The sequence below is a fragment of the Podospora bellae-mahoneyi genome, chromosome 5 (genome assembly GCF_035222275.1).
Source record: "Podospora bellae-mahoneyi strain CBS 112042 chromosome 5, whole genome shotgun sequence".
Lineage (NCBI taxonomy): Eukaryota > Fungi > Ascomycota > Sordariomycetes > Sordariales > Podosporaceae > Podospora > Podospora bellae-mahoneyi.
In genome coordinates this window covers 595,724-615,033 of record NC_085884.1, presented here as the reverse complement: position 1 = coordinate 615,033, position 19,310 = coordinate 595,724, and the positions used below count along the sequence as shown (strand labels likewise).

General features: G+C 54.8%; 7 protein-coding genes across 7 annotated transcripts; 2 read left to right on the top strand and 5 right to left on the bottom strand.

Moving 5' to 3' along the window:
- Window positions 1-9: 9 nt before the first annotated feature.
- QC761_0074750 (uncharacterized protein) lies at window positions 10-698 on the top strand (the record flags this gene model as incomplete). The annotated part of the gene is made up of 2 exons (XM_062872751.1): window positions 10-68; window positions 182-698. The coding sequence occupies 2 exons, from the start codon at window positions 10-12 to the stop codon at window positions 696-698; spliced, it is 576 nt and encodes a 191-aa protein (XP_062730481.1).
- A 577-nt stretch (window positions 699-1,275) lies between these two features.
- Window positions 1,276-3,271, bottom strand: QC761_501260 (uncharacterized protein). Its single transcript, XM_062879373.1, has 2 exons — window positions 2,905-3,271; window positions 1,276-2,850 (listed from the first exon to the last, which is right to left on the bottom strand). Exons 1-2 carry the CDS (start codon window positions 2,956-2,958, stop codon window positions 1,342-1,344), a joined length of 1,563 nt encoding a protein of 520 aa, XP_062730480.1. The 5' UTR covers window positions 2,959-3,271; the 3' UTR covers window positions 1,276-1,341.
- Window positions 3,272-4,952: 1,681 nt separating this feature from the next.
- On the bottom strand, window positions 4,953-6,540 carry QC761_501270 (uncharacterized protein; the record flags this gene model as incomplete). Its single annotated transcript, XM_062879374.1, has 4 exons — window positions 4,953-5,469; window positions 5,526-5,621; window positions 5,685-6,087; window positions 6,327-6,540. The coding sequence occupies 4 exons, from the start codon at window positions 6,538-6,540 to the stop codon at window positions 4,953-4,955; spliced, it is 1,230 nt and encodes a 409-aa protein (XP_062730479.1).
- A 982-nt stretch (window positions 6,541-7,522) lies between these two features.
- On the bottom strand, window positions 7,523-9,419 carry QC761_501280 (uncharacterized protein; the record flags this gene model as incomplete). The annotated part of the gene is made up of 2 exons (XM_062879375.1): window positions 7,523-9,154; window positions 9,210-9,419. The coding sequence occupies 2 exons, from the start codon at window positions 9,417-9,419 to the stop codon at window positions 7,523-7,525; spliced, it is 1,842 nt and encodes a 613-aa protein (XP_062730478.1).
- A 603-nt stretch (window positions 9,420-10,022) lies between these two features.
- QC761_501290 (uncharacterized protein) lies at window positions 10,023-12,023 on the bottom strand (the record flags this gene model as incomplete). Its single annotated transcript, XM_062879376.1, has 3 exons — window positions 11,451-12,023; window positions 11,268-11,393; window positions 10,023-11,210 (listed from the first exon to the last, which is right to left on the bottom strand). The coding sequence occupies exons 1-3, from the start codon at window positions 11,679-11,681 to the stop codon at window positions 10,023-10,025; spliced, it is 1,545 nt and encodes a 514-aa protein (XP_062730477.1). The 5' UTR covers window positions 11,682-12,023.
- Window positions 11,959-15,460, top strand: QC761_501300 (uncharacterized protein). Its single transcript, XM_062879377.1, has 3 exons — window positions 11,959-13,258; window positions 13,310-13,605; window positions 13,675-15,460. Exons 1-3 carry the CDS (start codon window positions 12,364-12,366, stop codon window positions 15,238-15,240), a joined length of 2,757 nt encoding a protein of 918 aa, XP_062730476.1. The 5' UTR covers window positions 11,959-12,363; the 3' UTR covers window positions 15,241-15,460.
- On the bottom strand, window positions 15,264-19,206 carry QC761_501310 (uncharacterized protein). Its single transcript, XM_062879378.1, has 2 exons — window positions 17,432-19,206; window positions 15,264-17,355 (listed from the first exon to the last, which is right to left on the bottom strand). The coding sequence occupies exons 1-2, from the start codon at window positions 19,073-19,075 to the stop codon at window positions 15,649-15,651; spliced, it is 3,351 nt and encodes a 1,116-aa protein (XP_062730475.1). The 5' UTR covers window positions 19,076-19,206; the 3' UTR covers window positions 15,264-15,648.
- Window positions 19,207-19,310: the final 104 nt, after the last annotated feature.

Below are 19,310 nucleotides of genomic sequence, written 5' to 3'. Positions count from 1 at the left end.
ATCAACTCCATGTACCGCTGGTATCAAGAAGCCGAAGTCTGTCTCGCTTACCTGGCCGATGTACCGTCGCAAGCCCAGTTCTCCGATAGCTGGCGGTTTTCCATTCTAGGGCGTGGACCCTCCAGGAGCTCATTGCACCACGCAAAGTAAACTTTTTCGATGAAAACTGGACAAATCTGGGTGGAAAGCTGAGCCTACAACGAGCCATGGCAAACCGCATCGGGATACCATCGGTGCTTTTTGCCGGGGAGAGTGATATTGATGGCTTCAGTGTCGCTCAGAAGATGATGTCATGGGCAGCTGGAAGGGAAACAACAAGAGTCGAGGGTTGTGTCTACAGTTTATTGGGAATATTCGATATCAACATGCCGCTAATGTATGGAGAGAAGAAAAATGCTTTCATCCGACTACAAGAGGAAATAATGAAGATCTCGGATGATCACAGTCTGTTCGCATGGAAGTCATTGGACACTCGCGGTGGGCTTTTGACAACTTCCCCGGACGCGTTTATTAACTCTGGCAACATCCTTGGATTTATGCCGCCTGGAAGCCTAGGCAACAATCCCTTGACTGCCAGCGGCCGCGGAATTCACATAGAGCTTCGTTTTATCGGTATCGGTCTTAATTGTCGACAAAAAGAGGTCGAGGAGAAACCCATCGCTATCCATCTTCGAAATCGCCTGTTCGGTACGGTATGACACAGTTCGAGCGGGTTTTGAGCAACGATTTCGAGCCCGTCATCATGAGCAGACACCGACGGTCAATGTTTCCGCTTCAAAGGATGTGTATCCGCAAAGGGCGTCTGGCACGAGGCGACAAACTACCTAGAATGGTTTTTCGCGCCGTAGAACTGGGCCATGAGCAGGTGATGGAAATACTACTGGCTCGAGGCGCGATCGGTGTTGAGCCCCAGGATGAAGATGGACAAACTTTATCATCGAAGGCTGCGAAAGGCTGCGAAGGCTGGCGATGTAGCCATTCTCAAACAACTTCTGACAAGTGAGAAGGTTGATGCCGAATCCAAAGACAACGATGGCAGAACCTGTTTATCGTGGACTACCGGAAGTGGGCATTTGGATGCGACACGGTTGTTGACTGAGTATGGTGTCAATATTGAATCGAAGGACACATCAGACCGTAGTTGAGGTGCTGCTCAAAAGAGGCGAGAAGGTGGTTAAAAAACCTGAATCATATGATTCACCTACTGCTGAGAAAAAGAGGCTCTCACCCGTTAATCATCCATGTTGAATGCAAAATGTACGACAGAAGTTGTTGTCCCCGACTGCAGAATTCTGTAGGCTATTTTATTCCTTTAACTTAAACTGAAGAAACGAGGAAATATCACGAACTTGTCCTCTCTGTAAAGCTGACATGATAAGGTTCCTTCTGCCAAAGCTCAAACGCCTTCTGATCTGTCCACTGGTTAAACGATGGAAACTTCTCCTCCCTGACCACCTCCATGTCAAAATTCCACAGAATCCGAGCCAACACAACGCGAAACTCGACCCATGAGAGGTTTTGTCCGATGCAGTCGCGGCCGCCGACCACGAACGGACGAACAACGCTGCGCACATCCCCCGCAAACTGCTCGACATCTTGCGCAAGAGCGCTGTCGCCAATCTTTTCACCAATCTGCCCCGCCTGCTCCACTGACAACCATCTCTCGGGCACAAAGTCGTTGGGGCGAGTGAAGTTCGACGTCTGGCGGTTTGCCGCAAACTGAGTAACACCAACAGCGGTCCCTTCCGGTACAGGGAACCCAGCAATCAGGGTGCCAGGCCTGTTGACCACACGAGCAGGCCCGTTCGCGACCGGTGGACACAGCCTCTGCGTCTCCTTGAGCACAGCATTGAAGTAAGGCATGTTCTCCGTGATGAACCCAAAGGTAAGCTGCTCCTCGGATGTGACGGTTGCCCTAACCTCGGCCGTCATCCGACGCAAGACGGCGGGGTTTTCACACAGGTAATGCGTAGCCCCCAGCAGCGACGTCGTCATGGTTTCGCTCCCGGCCAACAGAAGCAAGATGCAATTCGCCTCGAGCTCGTCCTTCGTCAGCCCCTTTTCAACCCCCTTGCCCAGGGCAGCAGTGACGAAATCATCGTTGTCATCGGGCGGAAGAGTGCGGTTCATTCGACGCTCAATCTTCTCCCGCACAAGCCTGATAAAAGTATCTCTCATCTCCATAAGTCTGGCTGGTGCTAGGGCGAAAAGCAAGGAAGACGAAGGAGGATAAAACCGCGAGATCATCAACAACGCTGACAGTTTAAAGTGTGTCAATACCATCTCGATCCAAGGGTGATACGTCCTCTTCTCCAGGCAGCCAAAATCCTCGCTGAGCGTCACCCTCGCCGCCACGTCAAACGTCAAGAAGTTGTACCACTCGCGCATGTCTGCCGGCTGCTTGGTCTCGACATATTGCTTGCGCAGCTGGTTGATCATCAGAGTGGTGTACTCCTGCACGATGCGCTCTTGGCGACGGGCAGAGTTTAGCGAGAAGAACTCCTTGCCGAGGAGGTTGCGAAGGCGTGTGTGGTTTTCATCGTCGGCGTCGAAGAGTGAGACAAAGGTCTGGGCGTTGCGGTAGGCGTCGTGCTTGGGGAAGCCCTTGTTGCCGTAGCCGCCGCAGTAGATGTCGTGCCAGGCCCCGTCGACAGTGAAGGACAGCTCGTCGGGGGCTATCCGCACCACCGGGCCGTACTGGTCGTGCAGTTGCTTGATCCGGTGATGCAGCCGGCCACGAACGAGGTTGGCGGCATATGGTACGCGAGACGAGGCCCACAGCCGTGGTCCTGGGAACACGGCTAGCGGGTGGAAGAAGGCGTTGTACAGCGCTCGGCCGACGACGAAGCACTGTCGAGAGTGGTCAGCAGCTTATCTTTTGTTGTTGGAGTGGGGGAGACTCACAACCGCAGCAACAACGGCCGCTTGGGAAAGCGTGACGAGTCCAAGAATGGACATGATGCTTGGAATCAGAGTCTGTATCAAAGGTGGAAAAGAAAAATGAGGCAAAGCTGAGCGAACAATCTTCCTAAAACTCGGTGCTGACTTGCGTGCGGTGACAGTCTGGTCTAATGATGATAGGGATGTCAAGCATCCGCTCGAGAGGAAAGCCGACGACGCATACAAGAACCACCGCTACCCGCTTGCTCATTGCCTGCCTACCTGTGCCTTGTTTTCAAACAAAGCGTCACCACCGTGTCACCCAGAACCGAACTAAGCCATCGCAGCAGCGAACACCTCCTGTGCCGCCTCAGCAAACCATCACCAACTGACGGACGAATGGAGACACTGCCGTCCATTTATGGAACCAAGTTCGTCCCGATGACCTGATCTTGGCCCCTGATGGTTGAAAGGATTCTAGGGATCGATCTGGCTGTGCCTAGATGAACGCGGCAACCTGGGTAGGTACAGGCAGCACAAGTCACGGTACATGGGGGCCTGGGGTGCCCTGCTACGCCCCCCCGGGATTGGTTTCCGGCTAGGCTTCGCAAGCCGTTGGATGCTACAGTGTACCACCGGTGAACAAGCCATGGACAAACCTCAGAAGCCACGCACACCGGGTTTCACGGCTGACGGTGCCAACAACCGCAAACCAAGCAAAGATGAGACACATGAATCCGCCGACGTGATATCGACTCCCCTCCCTCCGAACGCAACACCGGTGAGCCGTTCGTCCCAGTTTCACCCTTCCATCACAGAAGCCCATCACCAACTAGCTCGCTGTCTCGCTCGGTTGCAGCCTGCGATCAATTCTGCTCGAGAGTTTCATTCCCAGTCCACCACCCGACACTCCGGTAACATCCACCGCAACGTCTCAAGAGGCACAGTCTACTACAACCTGCCCCATAAGGCTTTTCCTCCCTCTCCCCCCCTAGCCAACGCAGATCCTTCCGGCAGTTATGGCGCCACTCCCGCTCTTTTGTCAGGGGGGAGGAACACGCGCTTCAGGGAATTCGGACCGTTTGGTGGCGCAGTCTTGTTGTGGGATTTTGTGAACAGTGACCGGTGCGGTGCGGGCAGCAGAAATCCTCCTCCTCCCAACAAGCGATCCCGAAGACCCCGAGATTTGCACCTGCCCGCGTTCGGGGATCAACGGACGGGCTGTGCCGCAGTGGTGCTTAGGCGCCCGGGAATTACGGTGGGTCCTACAGCGTATGTTTGGTGGGAGAGGACGAAGAAGAAGGGATGCGATTGGATGACGTGAAGAGGTAAGCAATATACATCACAGCATGTGGTGGGAATGGATGGAGGGTGTTTGTTTGGGAGGTGCCCGGCTCACCGGGGGGGTGTCAGTCACCCTTCCATTCTCGTTGCAACACAGTAAGGTAGGTACCTGGATGGGTAAATTTGACTGATGTGATGTGGGTGTCATTTTGGCGTGCTCCATGGGGGAAAATGTTTGCGATTGAGACGAGAGGATGGCTGCAGTATTGATTGAGGGACCGTGATGAATGGGGGAAGAGCACGGGGAAGTGATCGAGGGGGAGCGAGAGGGGGCGGGACAGATCTCCAAGATGAACCCGGGGTGAGAGCAAAGATCAGCCAAGAGGGCTGCCACATGGCTTCCACCTGCACGGGTGGTGGCCGCTGCTGATCGGCACTGGAACAAGAACTGGTCGGGGCACACCCTGTTTTTACGACCATGTGTTGGAGATTGATTCCACGTGTTTCACGAGGAGCAAAACGATTTGACAAGATCACGCGGTAGATTTATTGCTAGCTACGAAGAGAATCTCATCATGAACAGCTCTACGCCCAGCTGTCACAAGTATCAGGAACCCAACATCAGGACCCAAAGACAGACTTGTAGAGAAAGACGCGCGACGATGGATCTCAAAGACGATGTGTTTTTTATTTGGCATCATCAAATACTCATAAACCCGAGCGTGACCAACGCTCCTATCCAATCCCACAGTGACCGGATATATCCAATTCCATCAAATCACCCTTTTTCACCTCCCCTCAGTAACCGCATACCCCTTCTTCACCTCAATCCCCCCTTGGACCCCCTCTCCGCTCTCCCCGTCACTCCCCACCCTCGTCTCTGTCTGCGTCTGCAACGTCGGATCCATCCTAAACATCTCCCCCCTCACCTTCCTCTCCTTGCTCCTCTCATCCCCGTACAGCCCCGGCATGGAATCAATCACGTCAATGGTGTCCAACCCCACCTCCTGCGTGGTGTTCTTGCTGCTGCTCTTGCCCGTGGGCGGTCGGAGGGAAGCAGTACCGCCAAGCTCGGGGTCGATCTCCCCGCTTGCGTTGCGGTCCTTGGAGTTGCCGTAGTAAGCGTAGTCGTTGGCCGAGGGGTGGGAGCGGTTGCCTCGGGAGCCGCGGGAACCGGCCGAGAGGATGCGGTCGCGGAGGGATTTGAGCGAGATCATCCAGTCGGCCGTGATGGGGGACTTTTTGGCGAGGGCGGGCAGGAAGGGGACGCAGGCGCAGATTATACCGACGCAGCATTCGATTGTGCTGAGCGGGGTTAGATAAGATGAGATAGAAAGGAGTGGAGATAAAGGGAGGCTTACTTGACTAGGTAGACGTTGGAGAGGACCCAGGTGAAGTCGGGGTCGTCGGCGGCGCGGAAGCGGTAGACTGCGCCGACGATGCTGAGGATGCAGGCGCTTTTTTTTTTTGGTTTGTCAGTAAGCGGTTCAATGGTACCTTGATATGGGGAGATGACATACAGGAAACCACTGGAGAAAATAACAATGAGACCAATCTTCTTTCTGCGCTCCATGCGAAGCCACACCACGGCAGTGAGAGGCAACACGAGAAGGTAGAAATCGGTGACGATGTTGAACACGGCCATGGCCTTGTTCGCCTTCCACGCCGAGGCCTCATCCATAAAGACAAAGATGAAGAAGAGCGTCGTGTACAGCGGCACGACAACAACCATGCCCACGAGCGAGCCGATTCTGGTGAGGTCATTCACGGCGAAAAGCTTGTAGTAGAAGAGCAAGAGACCAAGCTTGGTGAAACCGATGGCGGGCTCGGTTACATCGCCAATGGCTCGACCAGGCTCGATGAGCCTCATGACGCTCGCGACGGAGACATCCCACATATGTCTGCCCACGCCGTGGAGGGAGACTGTTTGATGGTCAGCAAATCATCACTCATATCATCTGCAGAAAAGAGGTATCAACAACGTACGCCAGATAGCCAACCCAATATAGGCACCTTGACACAACTTATCACATCACAGTCAGTCCAACCCCTTCATCACCAACAGCCTCGAACCAGCATCACTCACCAACGCCAAAAAGATAAACACTACCGCATTCGTCAGCACTCAATCCATCATGACTTGATCAGTAACAAAAACTCACAATCATCCCACCACGGCGCCCTCTGCACAAAAAACCGCGCCCAGAACCTCACACCGGCAAAAAACACCGTCAGGGCCATGAACACGGCCGCGACGGCGATGTACGCAGGCGCCTGGTTCACCGACGGGTTCTCAAAGTTGGACACCTGACCCTCCGGCGGCGCCATCGCAGGTATGAGGTTAAGATCCATCGGCATCCCGTCTGGTCCGTCCATCCTGGCGGTTGGCGGCGGCGTTGTTGGTGTGTTTGCCTTTTCCAACAATAAAAAAAAACCTTGGTTTGGGGGTGATGTCTAGGCTACCACGGCGGCGGCGGTGGTTGTGGTGGTGAACGGGCTGTGCTCGCTCTTCTGCTCCCCGGAAAACTCGGAAGAGAAAAAAAAAAACACAAAAAAGAAAAAGCAGAGTTTGTTGTGTGTGTGTAGCAGTCAGCTCGTCCGGTTAAAAAGGAGTTGTACACCCACGCAACTTTGTGAAGAATAAAAGGAGAGGGACAACAACTCCACGGTTTGTTACAAGAGGCGAAATGCGGATGGCATGTGGAAAAAAACCCCAATACCACACCGACCCTCTCCTTTGATGGCGCTTCTGCCAGCGAGCGATAAAGAAACGCAATAGAAGGGCACGGCGTTGCAGGCAATGTCCTGAAAAGACAGACTGCAGAAGGTGGGAGCTGGAGGGTGTATGGAAGGATCGGACTCTTGTTTCCCCAGCGTCGCAGTGATTATTCCCGTCCTTTGCAATGCATTTGTCAAATCAATACAAGCAGGCAGTCCTGTGGCGCAGCTGATAGCAACCAAGAGGGTTGAGTGGTTGTGTGCCGCCCAGCTGCACCCTCCACGACCAACAACCGTCCAATAATTCGTTCGGCTGGGTGGGTGGTATTGGTGTTGGTTGGTGTGTTGCACAGTACACACGGGGTCGGAAGCCTCCGCGGTGAACCCGGTGCCCGTGCCGCTCTGGAGTGGAACAGAATTTGGTCGAGATAGGCCCGAATTGTCTCGCTATTTCGTTTCTCTGCTGTGTGGTTGCCAGTTGGTGGTCTAAATGCAAGGATTTTTCATGCAGCAGTGGACGAAGCAAATGTGGTGAGAACTCGATGTCAGATTATTGCTTGCAGAGAAAATAGTTCTAGAAGACCGCCCTGCATTCACCTCGGTACATCCAAGCGGTTACCCGCATATGTGCTGAAACTCTTCAGTTTCCAATGCCATATTCCTTCTTGATAAGGTCAGCAGCTCTCTCTGCAACCGCGTACACTGTCGTCTGGGTGTTGCCACGCGTGGCCAGAGGAATGATACTGGAATCGACAATGCGAAGGCCCTCGACGCCGTGAACATGCAGCCTAGCATCCACAACACCTCCTCGCTCACGGGGTAGCATGGCACAGGTGCTCGTGGGATGCCAGCAGCTGAGCGCCGACAGCTTGGAGTATTGCTTCGCCACATCCAGATCGCCGAGGTCAGCGGGAGCCCCCGCGTTCCGGCGTCCGCCCCGCTTGATGAACTTGCTCAGGGGCTCGGTGCGCACAATGGTCTCTGCGTACCGCAGAAGACGGGCCTGGACTTCCAGATCCAGAGGGTGCTCCAGATATCTGGGGTCAATGACCGACAGGTCCGCGGCGTTGGAAGACGTGATGTGGGCGCTGCCACGTGAAAGCGGGTAGCACAACGCCGCGCAGATTGTGACAAAGTTGGCCGGGGACGCATCCTTTACAATAATGTCGGCGCCCACGCTGTCAGGATTCACATTGGCGCAAGCCGCATACATGAATAGGTTTCCCGCACCTTCTGCTCGGTTTGCCAGGACCGAGTGCACAAACTCGGTGTGATGAGGCGTAAAATCGCCAGATGACGGGCTGGGGTTCGAAGCTGTTATCTGCTTGATGACCTGGTCAAGGGTAGACTTTCCATCAGGCCCGACAAAGTCGGCCACGGGTAGAAGTGACCCGGTGAAGTTGCCCACAGCAAAGGGGCCTGACTTGTTGGTCATGTATTCTTGCATCGCGGCACCGACGGCTTCGGGATCCTGCCGTGTCAGAGCATCGATGGTCTTGACGCCCTCCTCAACCTCAAAGCTCACGCTGGAAACGGGGTGATCTTGCAGATTCTCGCCCACATTGGGGTTATCCACAACCACCGGAATTTTTAGCTTCTCAAGAAGCTCTCTGTTACCAACGCCCGACAGCTCCAGAAGCTTTGGCGACCCAAAGACTCCGGCGGCGAGGATGACCTCCTTCTTGGCGGCGAGAGTGACAGTCTTGCCGTCCTTTTGGATTTGGACCCCAACGGCCTTCGGACTCGCGCCAGTAGTGTCGAACAAAATCTTTTCTGCGAGGGCGCTGGTCACAACATGGAGGTTGGGACGGGATTTGGCAGGCTCGAAATAGGCCGTCGCCGCATCACTGCGTGTGCGTGACTCGGGGTCAACGCTCAAGGCGTTGACATAACCGCCAGAGAATTTTCCACTGAAGGGATCTCCAGAGGCTGGGAAGCCCAGGGCCCCAATGGTGTCGACCCAGGCGTTTGGAAGAGGATCTTTGGATTCTTCGGGGAAGGATGCCTTGATGGGGCCGTCGCAGCCACGGACGCTTTCATCGACATAGGAAAGACGGAGGTGTTTGCCAGCAGCGTCGGATGGGTGTGCTAAAGTGTGGAACTTCTTGTAGTAGGGGCCCAAGGTCTCCCAGTCCCAGCCCGGGTTGCCGAAAGCACCCCAGGCATCAACGGCAGCTTTGGAGTTGGCCACAAACGCCAAGCCATTGATAGCACTTGAGCCACCGATGAGCTTGCCCTGCGACAGGGGGATGACTTTGCCATCAAGTCCTTTCTAAGCGACAGTTAGTGGCTGCTGACGATGAGGAGGATGATTGGGGCGTTCGCACCTGGGGGACGGTCTTGTAAGCCCAGTCAAAGTCAGGTGATCCCAAAACAGAAAGCCAAAAGGCCGGTGTCCGGATGCGTGGGTCGTTGGTGTGCTCGGTGCCGGCTTCAACAACAAGAACCGAAGTGTTTGGATCCTCTGTGAGCCGGGCCGCAACCACCAGCCCAGACGTGCCGCCGCCGACAATGATGAAATCGTGCTCAGAGTCCATGGTGGTTCAGGTAGGTGTGTGCAACTGGGAACTAGAGTAGAGGTAGAATGCCGAATGTGGAGAAGGTGATGACCGGTAGGGAAATAGTTGGGAGGATAGCAAAATGAACAAGCAACGGGATCCGGTGGGAGGAAAAGTGATGCTTTCAACTTTGATGTCCTGCCACCAGGAGGTGGTGATGCCAGGTGACGATGGAGGGGCGGTACACTGGCATCCACTGGCAGCAGGTGTCCAGTTGGCGGGTGTCGCATCCCCGGTGCCTGTGTAACGTCAGCAAGGGCCCTTCTGCAGGGGCACTGTGTCGGGCACGGTGACATGGGCAGCCGCTCCAATCTGTTGGTTGTTTACAGCGGTCCATTCAATCTACACAAGGCAACGCAACAGGCGGCGGAGCCAGTAGCCGATAATTCCCTTAGCACTGCCGGCCGTGCAGGATTGCGGCGCGGCGCGAGACGGGAGGAGAAGTGCTGGACGGACCGCTGAGACTAAGGTAGGTGGGTGAGAAATGACATTTGATCAATTTGTTGCTGACTTCATGCTCTGACTAGCTACCTCACAGCGGATAGCTCGGGCTTAGACGCCGATACCACCAGCGAGTACTACCTACTCTTTTGTTTGATGTCTCTGCCGCAGGTAGACACGAGCGGCCGGATTATGGAACGCCAGCTCCAGCAGCTGTATCTTTTGAGGTCTGACACCCCCCTTTCCACTGGGATGAAAGCTTACTTCGTACCGTTCCAGCATAGCCGCAAGCACCATTTTCATCTCCAGGGACGCCACGAACCGTCCGGGACAGGCCAGTCTGCCGTGCCCAAATGTCAAATGGTTGCGGTCCGTCGAAGTGTACTGGTACTTGGTCATGAACCCGGGGTCCTGGCGCATCCCTGCGTACCGGAACCCATCGAACTTCTCCGGCCCCCTCCCGATCGCCGATTGATCGATCATGCACACGTACGCCCCAGCCGGCAGCTTCAACCCGTCCGACAGCGTAAGCTCCTCCTTGACGATCCGCTTCTGGCTGAAGGGACTCGGCGCGTTCGTCCGCAGTGACTCCTTCATGAAGCTGTCCATCTTTACCAGTTTGGCTGCTGTGCCCCTTTCCCACTTCCCGCCGCTCTCTGCCATCACCTGCCTGAGCTCTTGGCGTAACGGCTCGACATGCTCGGGATGCTCGGCCAGGTCCAGCAGGCAGTCAGTCAGGGCACCCGAAACCGTGTACAGGGACCCAATCACCGAGTACACGTAACGCTCGGTCAGGTTCTCGGCAGATGACTCCTCCTCGCTTGCGCCGTCCATCAGCCACTGGAGAACATCCTCCTCCTCCTCAGGCACCGTCCCAAGTTCCGCCTGACGACGCCGCCTCTCCTCGATGAGCGGCACAAGGTATGACTGCACCTTTTTGATGCCTTCGCGAATGCGTCTGCGCGTGGGCAGAAGCGCCCCCACGATTGGGTGCAAAGCTGGCGGCACAAACCTTAGCACTATCGCCGTCATGAAGATATTCTCAACCGTCCGGATATTGTCGGTGTGCCAGCCGTCGTTGCGGCTGAGCTCTTTACCCACCCACACACGTGTCGTCAATCTCGACACGAAACGGGTGAAGACGTTGCCGAGATCGACGGCCACCCACTCTTTGGAGTCCGGTAGCTCTATCTTCAAGGCATCCTCCAGCTCTTCCATGAGTGGAGTGATGATAGCGGGCATTTTGGGGGTCAACTTGTTGCGAACAACATTGAAGGTCAAATGAGTGCCCTTGAGGATTGAGATTCCGCTGTACTCGTCACCCATGTCCTGCGGTGGTTGTCAGTGTCGATTTTGCAACCATCAACGGGTAAAAAATATATATACCGCAGCGAGCGCTTCAATACCATTGAGCTTGGTATCCGGCAGATTCTGAAGCTCATCCAGGTACCGCGGTGGGAGCACCGTAACGTTGGAATCAGGACGGGCAATCGTGAAGATGCGATCGCCATACTGAAAACCCGATTAGCATCGCATCCAGAAGGAGTAGCTAACAACAGAAGTGCTCACTTGATCCCATCCTGCCTGGGTGACCGACCAGCCGTTGAGAAGAAAACGATATCTTGTAAGAATCAGGGGTTCAAACCACCACTTTCGACCAGCGACTGGCGAACCAGATACAGTGCAGTATTTGGTGCTCCAGAACGATATGTTCAAAACGAAAACAAGGACGACCAAGCCAACAATGGCTCGTCCACTCCCAGATGGCGCGTGATCCAGCAAGTCAACAAGCAAGGCCATGGTGGTTGGATAGATCTCGCATTGACCGTCACAGACCGGTGAACCGGCAAGATTGTTGGAAGCAAGATGCCGGGTGGACCTTTTGATGTACCTGTACCCTGGCTGCGCCGCACAGGGTGCATGTGACTGGGCGGCAGGGGTAAGTGAAAAAGGTACTAGACAGCTTTGTAGCGACCATATGCCGGCAAGGAACGGGTCTTTTTGTTCTCCAGTCTCCAGGCACGATACGCATCTTGAGTGGCTTGGACCAGAGCGGTGGGTATGATGGAATGCGACTCTGAAAGCGGCAAAGCAGCAATCATGCCGTGTGTTAGCCTTACGTGTGATCCGGGCCTTCCTGCCTAGCTGTGACTACCTGCGCAGCCCCTGGGGGTTTTATTTGGACTGCCTCGGTTTGATTCGGTTTGAGGTAGCACCAACCGCCTGTGCGATAACCTCGTCTTGGTTTTCACACTTGCGCCGCCTCCGGCCCACCTGGAGCCAACTCACATGCCGGTTTGTGCCATGGCAAGAGAGGAGCCTGGAGGGAAGAGATGTGAGTCTGCCTCTATGTATCGCTATGTTGTCATCACGTCCGTTTAATCCCCGTGCCGATAGACTTATGTACATGTAGACATCTCCCGAGTGTTCCTGCATCTGACAAGTCCGCTGCACATTCTTTGCAGACGCCATCGACATCACCATGCTTATCGACGCGGCAGCAGAGCTCGTTGAGGGTCTCGCCCGAGGCCATCACCCCACCTATGGCGTCGGGTCCATGACCTGTTCGATCTATGACACAGCATGGATCTCTATGATCACCAAGGTCGTCGGCGACCAGACAGAGTGGCTATTTCCATCCAGTCTCACCCTGATTCTCGACCAGCAGCACGAAAATGGCGGGTGGATTGGTCACGGCACTGAGACAGATGTCATCCTCAACACGGCAGCGGCCATTCTTGCCCTTTGCAAGCATCGGGGAGAGTCCGACACTGCTGACCTCAATGATCGGATCTCACGGGCAACCCAATTCTTGGACAGGGAGCTGAAAGCCTTTTGGCTTGACGCTTCAACCACTTTGCCTGTGGGATTCGAGATGCTACTACCGAAACTGCTCCAGCTTCTCGCCAAGGAGGGAATCAACCTGGAGTTCCCAGCACGTGCCACGTTGGAAAAGATTCGGGCCATGAAGATGGCACGAGTCAGGCTGGACAAGCTATACGAAGGACACAAATCAACACTCCTACACTCGCTCGAGGCCTTTGTTGGAGATGTCGACTTTGACCGTCTCAGCCAGCACAAGCAAATGGGTAGCATGATGGCCTCGCCTGCGTCTACCGCAGCATACCTCATGAACTGTTCGACATGGGATGACGAAGCTGAGGCCTATCTTCAACATGTTGTTCTCTACGGTGCTGGGCATGGCAGTGGTGGTGTTCCAAGCGCTTTCCCTTCGACATATTTCGAATACACTTGGGTCGTGGCCACTCTGTTGGAAAACGGCTTCACTCGGGAAGACCTGGGGACCGAGAGTCTGGAAAAGATTGGTCAGACTCTTAAAGGGGCGTTTGAGGCAGGATCTGGGTTCATTGGATTCGGTGAGTTGCCCTTTCCACACACATGGCAAGATTGACTGCTAACCCCGGTAGCTGAGGGGATGGAGCTGGATGCAGACGATACAGCCAAGGGTATCACCACTTTGAACCTAATAGGATCCCCAACCCCAGCGTCCAAATTGGTCACCCTGGTTGACAGGAAAGCCAAGGAAGCTCACTTCAGGACATATGCCGGTGAAAGAGACGCCAGCATCACCACTAACTGCAATTGCTTGACCTCATTGTGTGCAAGCCCCGATGCCAGTCAGCATGTTGATGTTATTGAGATGGCAATGCGATACCTCTGCAACAAGTGGAATACCGAACCTGTTGGCATAAGAGACAAATGGGTAAGTCTACCTTGCTTCCCAAACAGTTTGGACACAAACAGAAGTGCTAACTGGTTACCTTGGTCACAGCATCTGTCTTCGCTGTATCCAATGATGCTCATGACACAAGGACTCATGAGCGGGTTAGACAGCTGGGGAAGAGGGGTTCTACCCAACCTACCAACAGAGGTTGTTGTTGATGCCGTTACCGTCGCCCACCAGATTATGGGCCATCTTCTGCGGTTTCAACGAAACGATGGTTCTTGGGATGGAGAACGCGAGTGCACAGCCTACGCCGTCATTGCCATTACCCGCATTGCTTCACTTCCCACTGTCAAGCCGATTCTTTCCCACATAAATGCAGCCCTCGAACGTGCGAAGGGTTTCCTTAGACAGTATCTCAACTGCGACCTCGGGCCCGAACATCTTTGGATTGAAAAGGTGACATACGGGTCGCGCAACCTGTCTCAGGCATTTCTCCTCGCTGCCATGAAGTGCACAATCCTGCCCGCTCCGCCTCGTCTGCAAGAGCTCGTTCCCCCCAATCTCGAAGCAACACTCAAGTCAGCCAAATTGTTCCGGCAGTTGCCCATGTTTTCCGAGGTCTCCACCTCCAGGATTGATATCTCCCTCATCGAAAGCTCTCTTTTCGTCTCTCGCCTACGCGAGCGTTGTCTGGAGATATTCCCCGGTCGAACAGCCACCAAAGAGAAGCACCTCGCTTACATCCCCTTCACCTGGGTAGCAGGCAACGAGCTCCACGGCCGGCCCCTCGGCTCCCACATCCTTCTCGAGATGATGGTCATCTCAGCCCTAGCCTACCAAGTAGACGAGTTCATCGAGACCTCTGTCTCCCAGCTGCCACCCGAAGCCATCACCAGACTCCATTCAGAGCTCGACACTCTGCATCTTTTCCATCTCCCGGCTACACCACCCACCACCACCCCATCTCTCTTCAGCTCCATCCCCCTTTTGGGCAGCCTATTCACCCCTCCACCAACCCCCCTCGTCGCCACCATCAAGCAGACCCTCTCCCACTTCCTCACCACCATCTCCGCCCTCCCTTATGTCCAGACCGCCCCACCCATCCTCCAATCTAACCTCCGCCTCCAGCTGAAAGCCTACCTCTCCGCCCACCTAACCCAAATGGAATACAACCACGCCCTCTCCCTCCAATTAAACAAAAACACCCTTGTATCCCCCCCCTCCCCTCTCTACGACTGGCTCCACACCACCTCGGGCTCCCACACCGCCGGTCCCCTCGCCATATCCCTCTTCCAATGCCTCCTCTCCCCTCTTTTCACTCCCACACCGAAAGTTCAGCACCTGTTTAGTTCCATCTCCCGGCATTTATCCGCCATCTGCAGGATCTACAACGACCTGGGCAGCCTGAAGAGAGACAGGGAGGAGAACAACGTCAACGCGGTCAACTTCCCCGAGTTTGAGGGCGTGGTCGATATAAAAGAGCAAATGATGGGGATCGCCGTGGTTGAAAGGAAAATGTTGGATCTGGCACTCAAAGAGCTGGAAAAGGAGCTGGGGGGGACAAAGGGGGGGAAGGTGATGAAGGGGTTGGGGGTTTTTGTGAGCAGTGCTGACGTTTACGGGGAGATGTATGTGGTTAGGGATATGACGCCCAGGGTTAAGCAGACCTGAGATCGGCCGGGGGGAACGGGGAGGTAAAGGGGTTGTTTTGTTGTGGCGTTTTAGCGGGGTGTTGGCGCGTTTGTTTGGGTTTTGGTTGTTTTTCTATCGGTCTGTCAATGGTGGCTGTTGTGTTTTGCTTGTTCACGAGTTTCAGAGCTTTGTGATTGTTTTGAGAGATATCACTTTGTTTGTTTATTTGACAGTTCGCTACAGGCTGCTTTGTGTCGTCGTTCGTAGACAATAAATCTTAGATTTATATTCTGTTCTGCTCTGCGCTATTTGACCCATTAAGTACGCCGAGCCCGAAACAGATAGTCAATGCTAAATTTGTAAGAAAAATCAGCATCACAAGCTCAGAATACCTTGGAACCATGGACACCCCCCAGCCCCTCTTGCTCTGCACCAAGCTCTTTCTCTCTAACGCCTCCCCGTGGCCAATATACTAAACCCCCCCATAGTGTACTCGGCCCCCGCACTCGTCAGCAGCACATAAAAGTCAAAATGCAACGACATCAACCCCCCTTCCACTGGCTGCGACCCCCCAAACCCAACACTGTAAGCAAACGTCTGCTTGTACTCAATCCACTCCCCCAGCGGCGGTATCTTGGGCGTGTTGAGGAACGGCACGTTGTAGTTCCCGATCCACACCCCCGGAACCCCGTTCGGGTACACGTACCCCTGTGGCGCGATCGCCTCGTTCCGAATGCTGAACTTGATCTCGTACTGGACGTTAGGACACAAAATGGCGTGGGTTCGGAGGTGGAAGTCGTTTTGCGTGTTGGAAACGACGTGGACCGAGAAATCACCTGGCAGACCCGGTTGAGGACCGAGGCGGGTGAGGGTGTACTCGGGCATGTCGGGCTGGTAGATTTCTGGGAGGGTGAGCCATTCGGATCGGATCGCCTGGCCTACTGAACAACCAGTGGGGGTTGGGGTAGCCGAAGTGGTAGGCACTGGTGGCAGCGAGCTAGTCGGCTCAGGCTCGTAGCATCTTCCATCGTAGCAGTAGCCCGACTGGCAGACGTTGCCGCATGTCCCACAGTTCTTGGGGTGAGACTTGAGGTCAAGGCACAAGTTCCCACATTGGTCTTGCTCGCACTGGCACCTGTTGGGTGTTCCGGTGCACTTGGTATGCTCCGGACACTTGAAATCGCATCCTCCACACATCTCAGGGTCGTTCAGGTTGACATTCTGACAGGCCAAGTACGTCTCTTGCCCACCGCTAGGACCACCAGCCTCGACAGGGCAGAGAGCATGCGTCGGCTTGTCACAAGCACATTCGCAGCGATCGGAATTCGCAGAGTTGAACGCCATCCACCCGATGGGCGAGCTGACAGCAGTAAAGTAAAACCCAGCCAGGTCAGCACAAGCCGGGAACTTCCAAACATCATGCCACCGAACAGTGGCATCCTTCCAGCACTGGTTCCGCATGCAGGTCCGGAACTCGGTGTTGCACTGCCAGAAGCTCTTGTCGCAGTTGTCGAAACAGTCATCGTGGTCGTTGCAGCATTCGCCCCAGTTGAAGTCAGGAACCAGATCGACCGCGGCATCTGCTGCTCCACAGCCGTTGGGAGATTCTGGCCGGCGGCCAGGTTTCGGTACTGGAATGGCATCTGGGCCATATGGGCACCGAGGAAGAAGTGCAAACTCTCGACTTTGTAGACTTCGACGCAAGCTGATACCCGAGGTTTCAACTGGCCGTGGGGAGCGAAGATCTGGCCGTATAGCGACGATGCCGTGTAACTCTGCGTCTTCCGAGCCTTCGATAGCCAATGTGGTGCGGATTCCATCATCGGTAGTGTGCCAGTAACGAGGAGTGCCCGCGCTTGTTTCCAGAAGTCTGCCACGACAGTCGACGGTGAACAGCAGAGGGTTGGTACTAGGTGACGACTGAAAGATGATGTCGCTGGACAGCGAGAAGGCAACCTCGTAAGTATCGGCACCTTCCACGAGTTCCAGGACATGGAAGGACCCGACTTGTCTTCCGAACCTGAACAGAGGGGGTTGCCATTCGTCGATTGTCACCAGGATGGCCAGGGCTTCTTCTTGCGTTTCGGGTGCTTGGGGGGTGCCAGGACGGCCGTCGCGGTTAATGATGTGCGCTCCAAGGGGATCGAGAAGGTGCTGTGAAAGAAAAAATGGGTTAGCAAGATGACTCCTGGGACGGTTGGAGAGTATTGCATAGGCAAAGTATACTTACGAATAGGGCCCCAGGCGTCTGAACTGGATCGAGCATGCAGCTGGACGAGGTGGGCAGAACAGTGGCAGGTGGAGCGACCTGGCTGGTATAGTTGTAGGCGGGCAGAGTGGCCTCGTAGTAGGTATAGTCGGAGGTCCATTCAGGGTAAGGTGGCCAAGAAGCAGATGCTGTCGTAGTCAAAGAGCTGGTAGTCATGGAGGTGAGAGAGGGCGGCAGTGTAGCCGTTGCCGATGACTCGACAAGGTCTGTCGGCTCAGGGCTTGCGGGAGCCGTGATACTAGAACTAGCACTCGCTTCGTCACGCTGGCTAGAAGTTGATACTGCATCTTGCGAGAACGAGCCAGTGGTGCTGGCACCAGCTGTGCTCGTGTCAGCCGTTGACGATTCGTCCAGGCTTGAGGTCATCGTTGGTGATTGTGTCGAGGTTGCTGACGGAGGATCGTTTTCCGTCTGTGTGCTTGTTGCTGAGGTTTCTGGACTGCCTGATGCCGTACTGACAGGTATGTCGGTCGACTCCACTGGTGTAGAGGAACTAGAAGGCTCGATGCTGAGATCATGAAGACGAGCACCCCACACATGCGCAACTGCCGCAGGATTGTTCAGTGTACCCTTGAGGTAGCACTGGCCATTGGAATAAGCAACCCCTAAACAACCGCTGGCGGTATCACAGGCAGCAAGACAACCGCTGAACGTCGCCTGGGACGATGCTCCAATATCTCCTCCACCATAATCAACACCGCAAAGTATCTCGTAAATCCTCCCCTCTGACGTCGTGTGCGTGGGTGTAGAAGCATGGCCACCAGCACAGGTCAGTGGCACCACCGTAGGTCCAGCATTAGGCGCGGTTGTCGTCCTCACACTAGCACTCTCACTGACACTAGGTTGAACAGGTGCCTCCAATATCTTCTTCGCCGTCCACACATGCCCAGCCTCAACCAACACCGTAACTACCCCTTTTCTATAACACGCCTCCCCAACATACGAAACATCCACACATCCTACCAACTCCTCACAAGCCTCGATACACCCCTGAAAGGTCTTCGTATACACCATCTGAAGATCACCACCATAATACTCCCTCCCACACATAATCTCATAAACCGCCCCCGACTCCGCCAAATACGCCGTCGCATCACTTCTCCCCTCCACGCAACTCGGCGGGTCAGGACTCGGAACCAAACTCCCCGTCGCAGCAGGAGGTGCTCCCGTCGTGGTGCTCGGCCCTGTAATCCTCCTCCCAGTCCAGACATGTCCCGCAGTATTCAACGGACCCAATGCCCTCTTCAAATAACACGACCCCCCCACAAAAGAAACATCCACACAGCCAGACATCTCAGCACAAAGATCCATGCATCCTGCAAACGTTCCCGTCTGCGCAGCGCTCATGTCCCCTCCCCCATAGTCCACCCCGCACAGCACCAAGAACTCCACCCCCTTCGGCGATTCATAGACAGTCCCATTGCTGACGTTATCGACACAGCTAACATCAACTCCAGCCTGAGCTGAAACCAAAGAGGCAAGACCAAACAAAATGGCAGATATGCCAGCAAGCGGAGCCATTACCGCCGAGTCTCCAAAGAACACGAATAGCCCTCCTCCTCTTCGATCAACCCATTCCGGCGCGACGTGGCCGATATATAACATCCCCTCTCCCGCTCAACAGACCCTCCCCCCAAAGAGAATCCGCCTGCCGAAACCTATACGATCAAAATCCAAATCCATCGCGACCCAGACCTCGATAGTGTGGCGCGCTAGCCGTTGGCAATGCAGCGCCAAGAGGCCTCAAAAGGAAACGCGGACACGAGGTTGGGAAATGCGGGAACAAGCTTTCGGAAATGAAATGCTTATCATCCTCTCACGAAGTAGCCTTGGACCCCTG